General features: G+C 31.3%; 2 protein-coding genes across 4 annotated transcripts; both read left to right on the top strand.

The window, feature by feature from the left end:
- Positions 1-2,347: 2,347 nt before the first annotated feature.
- Positions 2,348-3,628, top strand: LOC149517993 (protein EPIDERMAL PATTERNING FACTOR 2-like). The gene is made up of 3 exons (XM_089764334.1): positions 2,348-2,690; positions 3,024-3,079; positions 3,238-3,628. The coding sequence occupies exons 1-3, from the start codon at positions 2,588-2,590 to the stop codon at positions 3,430-3,432; spliced, it is 354 nt and encodes a 117-aa protein (XP_089620460.1). The 5' UTR covers positions 2,348-2,587; the 3' UTR covers positions 3,433-3,628.
- Positions 3,629-10,072: 6,444 nt separating this feature from the next.
- LOC111276714 (putative 1-phosphatidylinositol-3-phosphate 5-kinase FAB1D) lies at positions 10,073-19,984 on the top strand. Of its 3 annotated transcripts, none has more exons than XM_022862471.2 (13): positions 10,073-10,266; positions 11,577-11,848; positions 11,936-11,969; positions 12,104-12,820; positions 13,266-13,410; positions 13,493-13,852; positions 14,776-15,645; positions 16,002-16,330; positions 16,764-16,890; positions 17,028-17,183; positions 17,426-18,919; positions 18,995-19,261; positions 19,362-19,984. In XM_022862471.2, the coding sequence occupies exons 2-13, from the start codon at positions 11,611-11,613 to the stop codon at positions 19,707-19,709; spliced, it is 5,085 nt and encodes a 1,694-aa protein (XP_022718206.2). In that variant the 5' UTR covers positions 10,073-10,266; positions 11,577-11,610; the 3' UTR covers positions 19,710-19,984. The 3 variants fall into 3 exon arrangements, with proteins under 3 accessions (XP_022718206.2, XP_022718207.2, XP_022718209.1); XM_022862472.2 differs by having other exon boundaries at positions 11,611-11,848; XM_022862474.2 differs by lacking the exon at positions 14,776-15,645.
- The last annotated feature ends 1,410 nt before the right edge of the window (positions 19,985-21,394 follow it).

Below are 21,394 nucleotides of genomic sequence, written 5' to 3' on the forward strand. Positions count from 1 at the left end.
AAATTAAACAAAAGATAATAGATAGAAAATTCAAATACAATAATTTATAAAATTTCAGGTATTCATTAAGACATCTATATCTCTATAAGTTTCCTCTTGACAAGAAATCCAACCCATTAAATTTTCAGTCTTACAATTACCTTCCGATGCTTAGATATAACTTTTACAACTCTCACAAACACATTAAGTATCTAATCCAAACTCAAATTTTCTCAACAAGATTCCTCATAATCATAATCACTCACAAATTCACTTAAACCCTTAATGGTTCTACCTAGATTTTCACCAAATTACTCTAAAGACTTCACTCCCTTTAACCTCACAATTTCAGATATGTGAACAAAGATTTTTGCAAACTAAATAAACTCACAAAGGTGGAGTGTTTGCTAATGTGATGCAATCTTAAACAAAAATGAATATGAAATAAGATTTGGATACATGAATTACAAAGTAATTTAAATTTAAAGCTGTAAGACACTTGAATGCGTAAAAAATTTGATTGATAGCCCTTGCAAAATGATGCTCTTAGCTTCAATGGTGTTTAGAAGAAGCCAAATGCTAGGGATCTATCCCTACAAAACTACAAAAAAGGATCTATCCTTTGTGCAATTCAACTCATGGGAATCTTTTTGTTTAGAAAAAGATTGATTCTTTTTCACAAGGTTGATCCCTCCTTACATGTTTTCAATTGGAAAAAGGCTTAGTTTTACTACAAATCATTTTGACAAATATTCTTCATTTGAAAACTTATATTTTTGGATAGGAAACCAAATCAAAATGGCATACAACTAACAAATGGGCCATGAATTTATTTATATTTCAGATAATTAGAAGGATAGGAAACTAACATTAAACTCAAAAACAACTAAAAAAATGATGGAATAAAATGAAATACAATTACTCAGACTTTTAATTTGAAAAAAAAATGAAAATTATCACAAAAGATGAAACAAAAGGTGATCTCTCATTCTCTACTACACTCCAGCAAAGTGAAATACTGGTGGCTTTTCATTCTCAACATTTCACTTTTTTCTTTTTTTTTTTTTTGATAAACGGTAATTTTATTATCCAACAAGCATTAAAAAAAAAAAAACATGTTACTAAAAACTGTACAAACATTAATCAATTAGACATCAATATTAAAATTTCCCCTAAAACATTAAAAGGTAAATTTCGGTTGATTGACGCCTTTCCTTCTCATTTTCTGCTTTTTATTTTTCTATTACAAAAAGAAAAAATAAGAATAAACAAAAACTTTAACTAAACGAAGACTTAATAATTTAATAAAAAATAATCTGTCATGAATTATTGAAATATGATTTACATATGTGTAAAAAATTTTATATATCTAAATAAGATATATTATATATGCATGAAAGACTCAAAAATTTAATAATTTAAATTTTTGGACTCAAATAATGTCTAACATATATGTATAAATTTTTTGATGTGTTTACATAAACTCTAGATATGATTTATCTTCTCAATAAATAATATTAAAATTGTAGTGATTCCTAATATTTTATTTAATTTAAATGATTAAAAAAATCAATCTGCCATGCTCCTGTATTGATGATTGGAAGTGACTCGATACAATGTTTCCTACCTCAGGTTCTTTGTATTTTAAAAATGTCAAATATTAATAATAATAGAGATAAACAGATGTTGATATTTTATGTTGAAAAATTTAGTGACAGATGCGAAGCTTGGAAAAGAAACGTGATCCTTGGGAAGAATGAGCTGAAGAACCCTTGTCTAGACAAAGTCACTGCTCACTAGTGAATAGTTGATCAATAGGGAGAGCATTAAAGAGAGACATCGTAAAGGGGAAGAGGGTCATGCAGCATGGAAGAAGTGAAGCAATATATAAATAATACTTCATTTAAGTCAAGGCTCTCGACTTCACGTTTATGGCAGGCAAGCAGGCAAACTGGAATTGGATCCCACCGAGTGTCTGCACACGTGAACTCCCTCATATCTCCTACCCATTTCAAGGCTTTTGCTTTGCATACTGGACTACTATTTTTTATCACATTTGTTATTATATTTTAGGGATTCAAAAAATTATCAGCTTAGGGTTTATTAAACTGAAAACACCCATAAAACATATGTAGAGTTATTCCTTCTGTTGCCTACATTTTTAGATGTAGATGGTTGTCTCGATAAGCCAGTTAAATTCTTTGAAGTGACTTGTTGATTGGTTTTTTTTTAATTTCTACTATGACAGGTTCAAATTTTGTTTTGTACTTTTAGGTTTTAATGTGTTCTTGGGTACCAATATTAATATAGGTTTAATTGTGGATGACTTACCAAATCATGTGAAACCTTTTCAAAAGATAGCCGTGGATCATGTGAGGTGTATCAGGTGTACCCTCCTACATTTAAAACCATCCCCAATCTCTTTTTATATATTGCTTCACTTGCCCACCACCAAATCTCCCCCAAGCCTTTTTGTTTTTGCTTGCATGGTTTTCTATATCTTCTCTTCTGTCTATCCCAACATCTCTCATGAAATTATAATTATATCTCTTCGAGTTTCTCTAATTTCTGTTGTTGTTTTTTTATATACGAACATTAACAAAGAAACATGAAGAACTTCTCTGTTGGAGTTGGTGGATTAATGCTAGTTTTGATCTTCTTGATGGTTTGCCTATTCTCAGAAAGCCTTCGAGTGCCCCCTCATCATCATGGTCAGTCCATTGCAGATATCTCTTTCTGTCTCCATTTCTCTATTGCAATTAACCGCTCATAGATTTCCAAATGTGTGATGTTATTTCCTATTGATGGAGTCTCTTAGACCCTATTTTTTGTTTTTGTTTTTTACTTTTTATTAATGTTTGAAGCCATCAAGAATTGTATTTTTTTAGTCATTAGAACTAGAAGTTTCACATTTTATTAACACTCTATCAACAGATCGGGTGATTACTGCGATTTTAAAAAAAATTTGTTTGCAACAAAAATGATGGTGAATAATGTCATTTTCTCTATTTTTATCACTAATTGACTTCTTCATGCATGCGCAGCAAGCATTAATGGAAAAGCTACCAAATTAGGACATGAAGGACAAATGCACCCTGAGGTTTGTTTTCCCTCAAGTTGCCCTGATCTCCTTTGCCCAATTACAAAATAAATGCTATATATATATATATATATACCCAGATTACCATTATTTCTTAATGTATTATGCAAGTTAAGTTGTAAAATAAAAGAGTCCTTGATGACTTGATGGTTTTCCAGGATGACGTAAAGGAAGTGCTGGGGATGGAGTTATACCCAACAGGGTCGAGCTTGCCTGACTGTTCCCACGCTTGTGGCCCCTGCTTTCCTTGCAAGAGGGTGATGGTAGGCTTCAAGTGCTCCATGACAGAGTCCTGCCCAATTGTTTATAGGTGCATGTGTAAAGGCAAATACTACCATGTCCCATCCAACTGACACAACATTTGCAGATGCAATTTGCTCTAGTGATGAAAAAATTCGGAGATAGATTAAGGATTCATGTTTAATTTTGTCAACTGACCTGCTCCAAGTGACAAGAAATTCACAAGGGGAAAGTTTGAATATAGTAGAACTGAGTTTTTGGTAGTTCATATTAGCATTCAGCTCTTTTTCTTGTCAGTAAATCTGAAATTCCAAGTGTTTTAGTAAGTGAACTTTCTCTTTCTCTCTTTAACCACTTCTTTCTTCCATTTCTTTTTTACCATAAATTTTCTTCTTGGCATCCATTATTTGCACCTCCATGGATGCTTGACAAAGGTAGAATCAAGAAATAAACAATTATAGGTTCTGTGATTTCAATTTTGGAGGTTTCCCAAACATGGGTATATCCTAGAACATTTGAAAATTGGTAATCCATTCTGAACCCAAAAAAAAAAAAAAAGTGGTAATCCGTTACCACAAATCAATGAATAATATCAAAAAAATGAAAATATTTTCTTCCCCTACAACTGGTTTCCATTGATGTTCACAACTCAGAAATAAAGTGATTTAATTTGGTGTTGAAAACAGTTGCTGCAATGACATGGAAAAGCAGAGAAATGTCTTTAACTTGAGGAACATTTAAAAGGCCCACCTCAGCCTTTCTCTCTCCAATAAAATTCAAGCTTAGCAAAGCCTCCATTTATTACTCACTGTCACTGACTCTCCTCTGAAACTCTTATGCCCCATAACATGAAGGCTTTAGCCAATCAAAGCCTCAAAATTAGGATTTATTTTTGTTGTAATGTATGAATAATAGCTACATGTATCTGTTACTTAAATGAATTAAAGAATTAAATATTATTTTCTCCTTTCAATTCAAACATCAAAATAAAACAAAATAAAATCAGAATTGGATATTGTGTCTTAGACTTAGTTGATCGCCTATTGGCCCCAAACCTGAACTACCAGTACAAAAGGAGTTCATGGTAGCCATTTTTTAGGCCTAGCCCAATTCTAAACTCTAATCAATTGCAAGGCCTCCCTCTTGTACCGCCTTAAGAAAGAAGGCCTCAAGGAAAAAATTTGGAAAGGAAAATATAATTTTTGTACTTTTTTATTAAAAAAAAAAAGTAGGTAGTTATGTCATCAAATTTAGTTAAAACTTCACAAATCACAACTGTTAAGTGTTCACAATTTTTGAATAGAAAATTTACATGACCATTGGCTGAAAAACACTACAAAATGGTTTAAGTTGCATTACTTGTAATAAAGAGCCATTGTATTTATTCTCCGTTTAAGTAAATCTCACAATTTATGCATTCATATAATATAAAATGCGAAATTTTATATATTTATATTTTTTTTACATAAAAATTATATGTTATAATTTATATCGATATAAAAATATGAAATATATTTTTTGATTTTGTTAAACACATATACAATTATTACTAAATTTTTAAATCTAATTAATTTCGTATGCTTTTTCATATAATATTTGTATCATATTTTAAATTGATAAATTTACATTTAAGACAAAGTGAAATAATCTAAAAACACTAAAAAAGAGTATATTCTATACCTTCATTTGATTTATCTAACAATTTTCTATTAAATGTTAGAGAGATGCATTTCTTGAATAATTATTTTGCTACTCCCATAGTCCCATTAATTAATTAGTTGAAAATTCCATTTTTAAGCAAAAATTAAAAAAATTTCATTAACAGAATGATATTATTTAAAAATAAATAAAATTTAACCAATATTTTAATTAATTCCATCAATTAAACGAATTAACCGAACTTTAATTGTTTTATCAAGTCTAGCTAGAACCTTGGTTCATTTTGAAGAAGTCTATATCCACATGCATCTCTTCTCATCATACTCTTCCTGATCTTGAATGTTAATGTTTTAAACCAATTTCCAAATACAATCTTCAATTTCTTTAATTGCAAGTTGTGGGATTAAGCACTTGAAAGGGATAAGATAACTCACATTTAAATAATCACAAATGTGTTTAATTATCTTTTCTTCTTCATGTTTTCTAGGATGCTAATTAATTAATTAGGTCACATTCACATACTTTTCTTTTCTGTATGGAAATGGGAGCCATCATTATCTAAAACCCAACTTGATAGTGTAAGGTTTCATTTAGATTCAACCAATATTTTAGTACATTTGAATTTTTTCAGTATTTCAATGCAATTGTATCATTCAACTCATTTAGATATTTAAATTATTTTTTTATCTTTTATTTTGAAGCTTTTTATTTTGTATTTATATTAAAATTACTTTGTTTTTTATTTTTATACTTCATATGTTCATTTATTATTTTTTAAATAATATTTACAATTCTTATAAGTATTATTGCTTTAAATATTTTCATTTTAATATTTAAAAATCTAATTATTATTTTAATATAATATAATATTTCAATATTTCATTAAATAAAATTTTCAACATTTTAAATACATTAAAATATGCATAAAAATATTTTACTAATAGACTTTTAGATTAAAATGAACATTGGTTAATTTTTATATGAATAAATGTATTATTTATCTTTTGAAAAATAACTATAATTTTAATATAAAAAGTTATCACATAAAAATATTTTAACAATTTATTAATTATATAAATGTTAAATATACTAAAACTTTCATTAAATATAAATTTCAAGTTAATATATTTAATGATTATTTTTTCTTTTCACTACATTTCATATTATTACTATCGTTGCATTTGCATCTAAATATATATTACATCATTGATTTTAATATTGCAATTACGATAATCAATCCCATTGCTTCTATAATTAATCTTATATTTATAACTATTTTTAATTTCACTACTTATCCAAATACATTGTAAGTTGTGAAATTTCAACACAGCATGACACTCTTTTTCTCTCCTTGGCTTGTAAATAATAGTATTTTTTTTCATCTCATAAATAATGTTTGAGTTAATTTTTTACTATCACTTTTTAAAAATTTGACCATTAATATTTTAAATATTTTACAAAACTAAAATTTTATAAAAATATGTTTGAAAATCTCTTCATTTAAAGTTTTTGGAAAGTATTCTTATGTTTTAATTAGTAATATATTTGATATATTTTTAAAAAATAAAATTTATAAAAATATTTATTAAATTATAAAAAATGACAAAAGTGGGGGGAAAAAACAAGTACCACAAATATTAATAATTTGTGATGCTCTCAAATTGCCAATTGCATGCCTTTCCAAAGCACCACTTCATTTTATACTTGTTCAACTCAAAATTCAGCCATGCCGCCCTCAACAACTATTCTTCCCACAGCATTCTCTAGTCATGATAAAAAAGCCATTAATTTATCATAGTTCCAATGGATCATTTTGGTAAATTATCAAAGTTTAATTATTATATTAATCATCAGAATTACCTGAATTAAAAATCAGCTCAATAATCTCCACATATCTTTATAGCACTATTATTTCTTTGTCGAACTAAAAATTTTTCAGGGAATATTCTAAAACTGGTCCCCCTTTTTCCAGCCGTTTTCAAATAATCAAATCATTTCTTAAAGAACAGTTATGTTTGTCTTTGACTCAAGTAATAAGTATTTTATTTGTTTTACCAAAATTAGTATAATAATAATAATAATAATAATCAATAACTATATGATCCGTTAATAAATAATTAAAAATTTATTTTTTGTAATTAAAATTTAAATTTTGATAACTTCGATTAAAAAAAATATATAGTGACCAAAATTTCAAGATATTCGAAACCTGGAATGTTTGAAACAATCATTTGTGTTATAAAAATTTAAAGCTTTGAATGTGGCCAATTTTTAGGAGGGACTTTTTGTCTTATATCATTTAAGCGAGCAGCAAAATAGCTGAACTTGAAATTCAAAAACCATAGAAAGTAACAAACTAATTACCATATTCGATTGTTTATTAATCATATATATTCATATGTTGCTTAAAACAAAATTAATCACTATGGAATTTCAGACTTTGGCTAAATAATACTTAAAAAATATTTGGACCCAAATTTGTCTCACGCTCGAGTTGCCCTATAGTCATGGCCATGGCCTTGCTTATTTTAAAATTCATAGATCAAATCAAAAGCATGGGTCACGCTTACATCTATTATATACTTAAATAATTATCTCTTCTGACTTCAATCAAGTGGATGAAAACTAAAAGCCTTTGTTTAAATTTCTCAGTTTTTACCAATATAATTTTAGAAAAAAATAGTTTTAAATCGAATATTGCAATTTTGATGGTTAAAATTTAAAAAAGTTTTTTTTTTTTTTTTTTTTAATTTCAAGTTCAAATCTTAAAGAAGTGAGATGGTGTTTATGAAAAGCAGATGAGAGATACTTCATTTTTTTCGCAGTTCAAGTCTAAATGAATTTTTACATGTAATTAAAAAGAAAAAAAATATGTATAACTTGAAAAAATAGACATTTTCTTTTTATAATAAATTGTCCATTTATTTTCTTCAATTGGAATTGTATGAGTTGAATACTTTTTTAAATAAAATTATTAATTTTTCTTAATTATAACAGTATAAGAGATGTGACAATCTTGGTAATGTTTTAAATTTCGTTATCAAAGAAATGAATTTTTAAAATGCTAAAGGATTTTTAGCGAAATAACTTTCATTGCTTTGAACTTTCAACTCACCTATAATACAGGGAGGAAGGGATTATCTTGACCCACTTTGTCAACCTCAGTTTATCATATTTACCTTTTAAGCTTTTCAAAGATACAATCTCTGGCCTTTAATGTTACTCAATTGTCAAAATATAACAGATTTTAATTCAACAATACAAGATTATTTAGGTAATATCACCAATAATTTATAAAAAAATAAAATAAAAAAGAAATAAAAACAAATTTGCTCCTAGTCGCTAGCATTTGAAAAAAGTTTTGTCAAGACGATAATAAGTAAATGTGAAATGAAATTTGTAACCGTGAAAAGTTTAATACTATTCGTTCCAATATTTTTATTATTTTTTTGTTTCAAAATATTTGAATTATATTGGTTTTCATGAAGTTAAAAAAAAAAAAAAACTTTAATGTATTTAATATTAAAATTAAAAAATTGTTATAAAATTTAAATTTTATAATTTTTAATATTAAAAAGTAAAAAATAATAAAAAATAAAAATTTTAGTTGTTAAAATTTTTTTTAAGACATTTAAAAAATATAGATAAAAGAATTGGACAGAAGGAGTATTTGATATGGCAATAATTTCTTTAATTTTAATTTATTTATGCATAAATTGAAAATTTGGTCAAAATATAAGACAAGCAAGGGTGCTTTGATGTGACTAGCCGCGTAAACATGGCACAACTTGAATTATACATGCTCTTGTTGTATCAAAATTTAACTCTTCTAATTCTCTTATTGAGGAGCCACATTTTCAAATGTCAATCAATCTCACAATTTTGAACAATAATAATAATAAAAAAACCCCATCTCTTAAGCTTTCCAAATTTGAAAGTTGAAGAGGGCCCATATTAATAGGAAAATTCACATTGTAATTTTATACATATTTTTTAAAATAATATTACTTCAACAATTATTTATATTGCATGACAATTATTTATCTATTTACGAAAATTTTAAATTCTATTAATAAATTTAAGAAAGTGATGCACAACTTTTATTGTATATTAAAAAATATAATAAAGTATTTTTGATTTTTTTAACTTTATTTATGAAATTTAAAACATTCATGGCTGGTGCATATAAAACAAAATTTTACATTGTGCCATATTATTATTGGAATAATTTATTTATTTATTTATTTTTGGATTTATTTTAGGGGGCAAATGATGATTTAAATTAAATAATTAAGATTATAAAAAAAAAATGTCAATTGAAAAAGTAAAAGGAATTTGGCGGTTGGTTTTTGAAAATTGTGAGTAAGAATCACTGTTGTATACTGATGAGTAGGCGATTATTGCTTGCCGTCTAATACACGTAGCCGTTTGAAGAGTTGTCCAGTCTCCATTCAATCACCGAGCGCCACGTCATGTCTAGCAAGGTTTCCCTTCACTCCACGAAACAAGGGTAGTCTAGTAATTAAATAAGTTAAAATGACACATACGCCCTTTTTCTTCCACGTGGCTAACAAGTGTTCCATTAACAAATCCAAACAAATCAGGTGCTCCGAGCATCAATTATACGGTTGCCAAGTGGTCGAATTTTACTGGCGATGAGATTGTCCTCGGCCACAAGATGCATCTTACATTTAGACAAGCTAATTTTTGTGCCTATCGGATTTATGTTAAATATATATTGAATATAAAAATTAATATATCATTATTTATTTAATATATTAAATATATTTTTATCAGAATTTATCATATTATTTTTATAAATTTTTCATATCATTTAGCTCAAAACTAAACTGTTTCATGGATGACATAATTCCATCACCACTTGCTAATTTAAATCCTCGTCCGGATTAAATTAATTAATCTTTTTTAATAAATCATTATACTTAGTAATTAATTAGACTATTTCAAACAATTTAGTTAAAAATATTAAAAAAAAAGTGAGGAAAAACTCAGAGTGGACCCCACTCTTATATACCTTTCTTCAAATTTCCTTTTGCCCTTTATTTACTTTTCTTCAGTGCTTTCATTGGAGTTGTCTCTCCCTCTTTCTACACAGTGTGGACTCATCTATAGTATTCTTTACTTCCGTTTTGTAGGGAGGAGATATAAATCTTTGCTTTGTGGGTAGAGAAACCAAAACAAAACAGAAGAAAACAAGGTTCCATTATGCTTGGGTTTGGATTAGAGGTCATCATACACAAATCTTTCTTCTTTGGATTGCTTCAACAGTAAGTATAATAAGTATATTTGTATGCCTTAATTTTGGGTTCCTTTAGTTTGTTTAATTTCACATTTTTTTAAACTGTTTAATTCAGAGCTGAAATATGGAAACTTTGTTTTGTTCTGGAAAAAATTTAAAGATTGATGCTTTTGTGATTTTATCTATTTTTTTAGAAAGCAGTCTTTTTTTTTTTTTTTTTTTTTCTCTCATATGGGTGCATTCAGCTTCTTTTATTTGATCGGTTGGCCAACTTCTTTTTTCTTTCTTAGAGAAATTGCAATTCAAAGTTATTTTCTTTTCACTTGGGATTTCTGGTGTATGCATGCCAATATAATTTTTTTACCCTTTTTTTTGAATTGCAGTATGTTGTCACTGTTTCCATTGAACAATGTTTGTCTGATACTATGTTCCCTGTTTAGTCTATTTTATTTCAATGGATTTGATTGTTTCGGAGACACCAATAATATTCAGGCTATGGAATCTGTTTTTTTTTTTTTTTAACATAACAAAGGGATTTTTTAATCTGATTTTAAACATGGGTTAAGTGTATGATCATCACAAATCTTTGATCTTTATGCACTTTTTTTCTCTGGATTTTCTAGGAATTGTCCCTGTGATTTATGTTCCTTTTGATCTCTATAACGATGGATTCCTTATGTTCTACTAGCATAAATACTACCGAATAGAAGAAACTCTTACAAATTCCTGATTCATTTGGGATACTTTTGAAATGTATCTAGAATTGCAGATTTATTTGTAAACACCGATAGAGGAATTGGTGAAGTTTTTAGTTTATATATTGCTACTTACTCTTGTACCATCGTTCTAAGGTATATTGCATGATCAATAACGAATTCAGTATATAAAAACTGAGAATATTTGGTATACACGTTTATCTGCTGGTAAATAGTGTGATACGCTATCCTACAGTTTTTCAAGAACTACTCCTTACATGAATTGGATAATGGATTGATATGATCTTTCTTTGCATGTATTCTCTACCGGGAAGTTAGGCTTTAAAGAAAAAATCATTTATAAAACACCAAAGATATTGGTTAGTTTAGATCATATTGAAATTGTAATTTTGCTTTTCTTTTATGCTATCTTATGTTTTAAACAAATGGACTTTATTAAGAAATTTCCCTTAGAGAGATAATTTTGCAAGTACATTTGAATCTTATGAGTGCCTTATAAAAGTGTTTGGTTTATTCAATGAGGATCTTAATGTCTAAATGGAGTTTGCGGGAGTGATTCTAGAACAGTTAATATTATTTTGCATATCAAACTTATTTTTTGCTCCCCTGCTTATCCAAATAGGTAATTGAATTTTCTGGAGTTATTATTTCTTCAGATGTGTAGCATGTGTCATTACTGTGGTGCCAAACTTATGAAGTACAATGAGGACCAAAGGAAACAGAACAGTAATGCTTTAATCTCAAGTAGTGGAGACCCCGTTTGGTCTTGTAAATTATGTTGGGAGAGGCAGGGAAGAGAATTTGTAAATCGGGAAGGTATTAGTCCGTTTGCAACACCAATGATCAGTCCAACTACTTCATTGTCTAGCAGTGATCAATCAAATTCTGGCTGCAGTAAGTATCTATCTCTTTTTTATTAGTTAATTTATTCACATTTAATTTTAAGCTAAATGTTTTACATTTTTTATTCTGTTCCATCAGGTGATTTTTCAGTTGATATAAACTCATATGATTGGTAGGTGCCCTTCTTTTCAATTGTCGTGCTGTTATGATAATATTCATTATTAATTGGAGTCTTGTGATTATATATGTGTGTGAGTGTGAATATAAACATATATTTATGTATTTATTTATTTTTTAATTTTTCAGTGGTGAGGGTGAACAAGATGTTGGTTCAAACAATAGTCATGGGGAGCTCAATTGTCTACCAAATGGCCGATTGCAGCACCTGAGCTCAGAAAGCCCAAGGAAGAGAGTTGATAGCTCGAATATGATGACAGAAAGCAACTTGAGGGATAAGAAAAATACCAACGATATGGACATAGTGAGAGATGTTGAGATAACAGAAGCTAGTAATGAACAGGAAGCAAAGGAAAATGTTGTTGAAAATTCTCCTAGAACCATTAACAAAGAAAGTGGAGTTTCTCAGTCCATTAATGTTGAAATGGATACTCAAATTTGGGAACCTCCAGAACCTGAAGATCCAGAGGATGACTTGGAGGGTGCTATGGCTTATGATGATGATGATGATGATGATGAATGTGGAGATGGCACAAAATGGGGCAAGCCAAGTTCCTTGAGTCGTACTAAAGATGAGGGCAATGGAAGCCACAGGTTTAAAGAGGAAAAACAAAGGGCAATGAAAGAGGTGATAAATGGGAAGGTCAAAGCTATTGTTAGTCAACTTCTTAAATCTGTGGGTGTTGCCTGTTCTATGAATGAGGGTGATAGTTGGGTGGATATAGTTACTTCTTTGTCTTGGGAAGCCGCTCTGTTTTTGAAGCCTGATGCTATTGATGGCAAAGCAATGGGTCCAGATGGATATGTGAAAGTGAAATGCATTGCAACTGGCTCTCACAGTCAAAGGTGATATGATTTCAATGTATTGTTTCTTAAAGTATATTCTCCTACTTAAGGATATTTATTCAATATGTAGTTTTAGATTTTACACCGAAGAGACAAATAGTTTTTTACTTCACCTTTTATGTTTCTTATTAAAGATTGAACGGTGGTGTTAATGTGCTTTTCTGAAGCTCAGATAGTTCTTATAAACATCTGTTATCTCCATAAAATTTAATTGAGGAAGAGAATATTGGTTACTTTGCTTTTCCTTTAATTGGTAGCATGTGAAATGTCATCCTCTTTTTTAAATTTTAATTGCCTTTTAGTTGAATGAATGTATTAGAGCACACATGAAATCAACATCTAGCATGCTGAATTTGAAAACACCTTTTTACAAGTCAGCAAATTAATGTTATTGCTGTTATAGGATTTTTGTCTCTTCAACCTATAAATTAAGTTTGTTTTGCAGTCAATTAATCAAGGGCTTGGTCTTCAAAAAGCATGCTGCTCATAAGCACATGCAAACTAAGTACAAAAATCCAAGGCTGTTGTTAATTCAGGGAGTCCTTGGTCAGTCCTCTAGTGGGTTGTCTTCATTCAGTTCACTAGATGAGGTAACTTGGCAAAAATGAACTCTGTTTCTGTAATGCTGAAGTATACTACTCTATGTTTCTGATTGTTGATCCATAAAAACAGGAAAAAGTTCATCTGAAATCTCTAAGTGAGATGATAGACATGTACCATCCAAATGTGATATTGGTGGAGAAAACTGTTTCACGTGGTGTTCAAGAGTTTATCCTTGCCAAAGGAATCACACTGGTGTTTGACATGAAGCTACATCGTCTAGAGAGAGTTGCACGTTGTACTGGCTTACCAATCATACCATCTGATACTTTGATGAATCAAAAGCTAAAGCTGAATGACTCCTTTAAGCAGTGTGACTCCTTTCATATAGAAAAGTTTGCTGAGGAACATGCTTGCTTTGGTGAAGGGGGAAAACGGCCAAGTAAAACATTGATGTTCCTTGAGGGCTGTCCTAAACGTCTTGGTTGCACTGTAAGTTGATGACTTCTTCTTATTCTTCTTCTTTCTTTCTTTTAAAAAACAAAAAATTTTTTTTTCCTAAGTAGTCAGGATGCACTGGCATGTTCTTGCATACACGCACTTGTGTGAGGGATGCAAGATAGAGTTAGATATTGAATGTTGGCTCTGGTAATATGGTCTGAGTAGTGGATATATGGAAAAATATAAATAAGTTCTAATCAAAAGATTCATTCCTTTGACATCTTGTCTCCTATTTCTTGTCCTAAAACTTCTCAATAGGAAGGTATCAAATGGTCTTCTGCTATTATTTTTACCTGTTGTTACAAGATTAATGATGTTGGATTAGGCCTTGAACTTTAAACCTCATTAACCAAAAAAAATTCAAGTGTAATACATATTAAATTAAATAATTACATTTATTATCTCTTAGTCTCTTATATATGGCTAATTTGTTGTATGTTGTAAGTTTGAAATACAATAATATCTTAAAACTTGAGCCTCTTATGTTGAAATGTCTAAGAAAAGCAGCTTGCTATTGTCTTTATTGCTTTCCCTAGAAATATTCTACTCTATAGAATAGGGTCTTCCTGTATTAAGCAAATGTTTCTCCTCTTACTCAAAGCCATTAGTTAATTTACACTTTTCCAATTTGTAGTTGTTTATGCAGAGTGTAGTTCTGGGGTAGTCTTTCCTTCTTTGGGGTTTGTTAGACTTTTGAGGCTTGGGTTTCTTCTGCTTGAGTTTCTTTTGCATCATCCATTTTTATTCCTCTTGTTTCTCTAAAACAACTCGTGTTTGGTTTCTGGACTTAAGATGTTTGACCAGATGCTATCTGCCTGATAACAGGCTCCCTCCTCCCTTATTTCTTTTCTTGTAAGATGTCTATGGCATATTCCTGTGTATCTACTTGTTAATTTGATATTGTGATGTTGCAGATTTTGCTGAAAGGAAGTCATTCTGAAGAACTCAAAAAGATTAAGTGTGTTGTGCAGTATGCTGTTGTCATAGCATATCATTTAATCCTTGAAACTTCTTTCCTTATTGATCAGAAGACAATGTTCTCTACAATTCCTTTCACTGGAATAGCAGATATGTTGCCAATAGATCGGGAATCCCATGCCTTAGAAATTGGTAATGTGAGTGTTCCTTGTCTGGATGAGTCTACTGCTGAAACTGGATCACATGAAATTGACATTCCCATTTCCACTGGGTTCCAAGAAGAAGGTTACCACATAAATGGGGAAATAAATGGTGATCAAATTGCGGAGTCAGGATTAGATTACAGTTCAGCATTTTCTTTGGAGCCATATAATCCAGCTATTTTCTCTGGGTTGTCATCTATCTCTGCCTCTCTGAAGAAAGTTATAGGAAACAATTTCCCTCTTGCATCCACTGCTCCTTATCGCTTATTGTCTGCATATTTTGGGTTAAATGGGAGGGAATCCAAGCTCACAGAAGCAGTTCCGACAATGAAAAGTTTCGAGGTCTCAGAGCAATTTGATGTGGAATCTAAAAGTGGTCCTGAAGAAGAGAAATCTCTTGATGATGCACAACCCCAATCTTTTTTGGTTTCCATTGAAGTCCCACTTAACTTGAAAGTTAATGGTAATCATAATGAAGAAAAAATGCAAAATAAGGAGGACATCAACACAATGTTGGATTCACAAAGTATTTTGGTTCTCATGTCTAGCCGAAATTCTTCAAGGGGGACTATATGTGAGCAAAGCCATTTTAGCCATATAATGTTCTACAAGAATTTTGATGTTCCTCTTGGAAAGTTCCTTCAGGATAATTTACTCAATCAGGTCTCTGGAATCTCCTTCTAGTAGGACTTTCCTTGTGCAGTTTTCTTAAGTATGTGATTTTTTATGAGTCAAGTTTGATTAGATTGCCCACTGCTCTAAGCTATTGGAGATATGATCTTTATCTTGTCATGTTACTAAATTGTGTTTTGTCAACTTTGGTTTACGATCTTTATCTTGTCATGTTACTAAATTGTGTTTTGGTGACTTCTTTGGTTGTATAGTTTACCTTTAGTCTCCCTACAAACTTAGGTAACCTTCAATTCTATAATGCAGTATACTGCATTTGAAGACCTAATTTTTTCTCAATGTGTGGCACCGTTGAGTTTTTCACTGATAGAAACTTCTGCTTTGTGCAGAAAAGCCGGTGTGCTATATGTGGTGAACTACCAGAAGCTCACTTCTATTATTATGCACATCATAATAAGCAGCTAACAATACAAGTTAAACGACTTCCTAAGCATTTACCGGGGAAAGCAGAGGGAAAACTCTGGATGTGGAGTCGCTGTAGCAAGTGCAAAACTGGGAATGGAATTTCAAAATCAACAAAAAGAGTGCTAATATCAACTGCTGCTCATAGTCTCTCATTTGGAAAGTTCTTGGAGCTCAGCTTTTCTGACTGCTCGTCATCCAGCAGATCATCCAGCTGTGGGCATTCTCATCATAGGGACTTCCTATATTTCTTTGGGTATGTATTACTGTTTCTATTTTCATTTGACAATAAACCCATCGTACTTCCAAATGTATTTGTGAAATGGGAAATATTTTCCTTTTTGTTTGAGACTTGGGCTTTGATGTTTTGTAGTGATAGCTTGTGATTTTTAAATGCTTGTGATTATACTTTCTGGTTAGAAGTTGGGGAGGTTTATACTGTTCTTATGCATTGGGACTTGTTCAATGTTAAGTTCTATTATAGGCTTTTCCGTGGAAGCCTTGGAATGCAGAACATTTTGCAATTTTTGGCAAAATGCAAACTCTTCCTATGGAGCCATGTGATAATAATTAACTTATGCTTGCTTTTTGTTCCACCTTTTTTCTTTTAAAAAAATTAGAAACTCTGCAAAGAACTGCGCTTGAATTCTGTTTTCCTTACATTTTTTGTTATGTTCTTGTAACTGCAGGTTAGGCCCTATGGTTGCAATGTTTAGTTACTCTTCAGTTACCACTTATACTGTGTCCGTGCCTACACAACAGCTGGAGTTTAGCAAGTCAATTAGACAGGATTGGCTGAAGGAAGAATTTGAAAATGTACGTGTATACTCTGTTTTCACTGTGCTTTGACTTCTGATATAGTGTTTATTCTGTGATGAAACATATATTTCTCTTGCCTCCACCAACATGCACTCATCTTAACATATTTGAATTGGTGTTGATATTTTGTTTAGGTTCATAAAAAAGGGATGCTAATGTTCAGAGAGGTTGCAAGCTTTTTGGTGCAGATAAGGTCTCAGTTTGTAGGCTCAACTCTAAATCTTAGAGATTCCTTGAAAGAATTCTTTGATGTTGAAGAGATGTTGAAACAGGAAGCTTCTGAATTTGAGGTTGGTTTTCTCTTCTTTCTGATATGTTGTTGGGTGCTCTTGATTTTACTTTTTATTCATCTACCACCTACAAGCAAGTATTTTCCTTTTCAATACTTTGTGAAATATTGTCGTATTCATTATGAGTGCGTTCTTTTGCTTGTTTCTGTGTTACAATAAATTGTTATCCCAAGTGAAACTTGATTATACTGATTTTTTTAGCCATATTCTGGAATTGATTTCTCTATGGCAAAAAATTGCAGGTAAACATTCAGAATGCTGTTGCAAAGAATGGAAATGCAAACATGGGTTTTCACGAACTCCTCATTTTGAACCAACTAAGGTGGGACCTTCTTCTGGAATCATGCATTTGGGATCGACGCCTGCATTCTCTCCTGTTGCCTGATCCTACAGTAGTCATTGCTGGTGCCAGTAACAAAGCAGTTCTGGAGCAATTGATATCGGATATGGGTAGTGCTGATGGAGAAGACAGTGGAACAGAAACTAAATATGGAAATGGTGACAAGGGTTCTGATAATAGTGGTAAACTGAAAGCCGGGACAAGTTCATTTGTTGAAAGAAAAGAATTTTCAGGTGATGAATTCTCTTCAAATATTCCTGTTCAAAAATCTGAAGGATGTGACAGCATACATGGCAATTCCGCTGTGGCTGAGAATATTGAAAAGCCAAAAGTGGATGGTGTATGCCCTGTGAAATCTTCCAACCTAGAGTTTGTTGTGACGCCTCATATCTCTGTTCGTCCTCATTTTGATGAGAAGAATTATCAAGCAGAGGATGCATCTCTCTCAGATCATTTACAAGTGGATAGAACAATCCCAATTTCTACAGATCTTGCCTTCAATGACTCTATAGTTGATTCAAATGGATCTAGGAGGGGTGGATCTCCACGTTCATTACTATCCAGCTTAGAAAACCTAAATGGATGGTTCTGGATGCCTTTTTCTGAAATCAGACAGATGTATATGAAGGATCTTCTACGAGGAAATGTCCCGAAGTTCGAATCCTTCAGTAGTTGTACTCCAGCACAAATACCCACAGGCTATCAATTAATCAGGGAGGAAGGGTCAAGGCTACACATACCCCTAGGAACTAATGATTATATAGTGTCTGACTATGAGGGTGAACTCTCAAGTATAATTGCTTGTGCCTTAGTGTTGCTGAAAGATCTGCCCTCTGTTACAGAAGTGTCCAATGAGGATGGGAAGAGAGATAGACTAATTGAAAGTTTACACAGCCTGACTCGAGTTCCAATGATAGCATCCGTGCATTGGTCTTCTAGTGGTTCATCTGATTCCGACTCTGTCTCTAGTCTGAGCATTTCTTCAGAAGAGTCACGGTTCTCCAGTTTTGATGGATTAAACTTGTTGGATTCTCGAGTTCCTCCTGATTCTCTTAATATAGAGGTTTCTCTAGGGCTTTCCAAATCACTCGGGAAGGGTAAATACTCAGTAGTATCTTTATATGCTAACCAGTTCCGTGATCTTCGGGAGCGGTGCTGCCCTTCAGAGCTTGATTATATTGCATCCCTTAGCCGTTGCAGAAAATGGGATGCCAAAGGAGGGAAGAGCAAGTCCTTTTTCGCTAAAACACTTGATGACAGGTTTATTATAAAGGAAATTAAGAAGACAGAGTATGATTCATTTGAGAAGTTTGCTTTACATTACTTCAAGTACATGAATCAATCATTTGAGACTGGAAGCCAAACTTGCCTTGCTAAAGTTCTTGGAATTTATCAGGTTTGCTTTTGTTTATTTTTACATCTGATTGCTTTATTCTTTGCTCTTTTTCTTGACAATTTGAACATTTTGCAGGTTATAGTAAGACAGCCAAAAACTGGGAAAGAGTCAAGACATGATCTTAAGGTGATGGAGAATCTTACCTTTGGTAGAAATATTACTCGCCAATATGATCTTAAAGGGGCCTTACATGCTCGATTCAGTTCAGGGGCTGATGGTTCTGGAGATGTTCTTTTGGATCAGAACTTCGTCAATGATATGAATTCCTCTCCATTATATGTTAGTAATAAAGCAAAGCGTATCTTGCAACGGGCTGTATGGAATGATACAACTTTCCTCAATGTGAGCTTTTAGTTTTTTTTTTTTACCCTTTTAGCTTACACTGATCTAATTTGGGATAAGGTATTGACTGACAATTCAATTCTTCTATTTCTATTTGCAGTCAATCAATGTAATGGATTATTCTTTACTTGTTGGGGTGGATACCCAGCGGCGGGAGCTTGTATGTGGGATTATCGATTACCTCAGGCAGTATACTTGGGACAAACAACTTGAGACGTGGGTTAAGTCTTCATTGGTTGTCCCTAAGAATGTGTTGCCAACTGTTATTTCTCCTAAGGAGTATAAGAAAAGATTCAGAAAGTTCATGTCAACTTACTTTTTGAGCGTCCCAGATCATTGGTGCTCAGAGGAATCCTCTGACCCTAGTGAACTTTGCAGCATTGGAGATTATGATTTATCTCAATCCAAGTCCTTAAAGCAACCATACCTAAATGATTTCCCTGCCTAGGTCTTGTATTCGTTGTTTCTCTTTTTTTTTCCCCTTGGATTTGCCCTCATTTTTATAGCAAGTTGAAAAATCACTGTGTAAATATACAATCATGCAGTTTTTAGCAAATTTCTGGGGATAGTTTCTTTCCTATAGGTCTTCTTTCCTATAGGTCTGCCATATCCATCTTAATGTTCATAATTTTGTACAGTCAAGTGAGGAAATGTAGAGAGCTGCGGTTATTGAAAGACTGATAATGTGAAATGAATGAAAAGTTTCAGCTGTTGTTAATAGCATTTTGTCTTCTTGTTTCCTTTTTCTTTTATTTATTTGTTGTTCTTTTGAATTTCTGCTATCAATAGGCTTTCAGAGCTTTTAGTTGCTGCTATAATGAAATTCTTGTCTTTCTTGTAGTCTGCGCTGTCTGCTAAAGAAATATACACTTGGTAGAAAATTGGGTTATCTATATATATATATATTCCATTAGTCAAAGCAGTGATTGAAGTGAAGATTTACAGCCGCTGCATGTAGTTACTACTAATTGTTTTTTGAAAGTATCATTCGGATTATCATTTGTAAGTGGCAGTCGAAACCAAGCATTCATATTTTCTAGGTGTCTAATAGATTTTGAAACATATTTTGATTTCTTTAAACACAAATAGATTGTAATAATACTTATTTTTTCATAGAGTCTATAGATGAAATTATTCCACTAGTCATCCATGAAATTGACCATGAACGGTAAAATTGTCATTATCAGCTCATTTATGTATGTAAGATAATAATGAGTGGCACTAAAAACAAAAAAAAACAGACTCCTCTGCGTTGATAAAAAGGAAAGATTTTAGATGATGCTGACGATTGCGTAATCCTGTATGACCACTGGAACAATTTTATGCCGAATCAAACAAGATGAAATAAAACAAAATAAGAAAGTGAATTTTAAATTTTAAAGATGAATTTTAAATTTTATATTAAATATTATTGGGGTATAAAAAAGTTTATATCATTTTTTTTTTGTGAATTATGTTTTGTAGGATAAAATAGTGAGATCAAGAGGTTAGAGCGGATAATACCTCACAAATGTATAAATTTTGATGGTTAAATTGATCTGAGACATCGAATGAGTGGATACCTGAATCTTGGAGCCGCGTGAGTTCGAAGTTTAATTTTCGGTCCGTGACAAGTGATATCAAAACTAGCCCTATACCGTTCGATCCACGTTAAGCACATCGAAAAAATTAGACAGAATGATCAGTCTTCGTGACGAGAACATCACGAGATTGGATAAAAAAAAATCACGAATCTAAAAAAAAATCTTGAATCTTATATTAAATATAATAAAAAAATCATTAAAATATAAAAAGTTTCACATTATTTTTTCTTTATAAAATACCTTTTATCGTGAAATAAAAAAAATCAAAATATATAATATTTCAAAAAAATATAAATTTTATGCCTGAATTTCGAAATCGCGCAGAACTCGAAATCGACCCGTAACACAAGAACATGAAACATAGGGGTACCAATTTTCGAGGTGAACGGAGGTAGAATAAACAAAATAATAATATAATAATAGTATAAAAATTTACGGTACATGGAGAAACATTGGTTTTTCAACAGTAACAAATTGACAGCTATGTTCCTTGGGCTCTCCTTGTCCACGTTCTAACCGAAACAAGCTGGATGTCCCTCTCTCCCTGACT

Source organism: Durio zibethinus, chromosome 7, assembly GCF_047325235.1.
Source record: "Durio zibethinus cultivar Kanyao isolate XHJ-2024 chromosome 7, ASM4732523v1, whole genome shotgun sequence".
In the NCBI taxonomy this organism is placed as follows: Eukaryota; Viridiplantae; Streptophyta; class Magnoliopsida; order Malvales; family Malvaceae; genus Durio; species Durio zibethinus.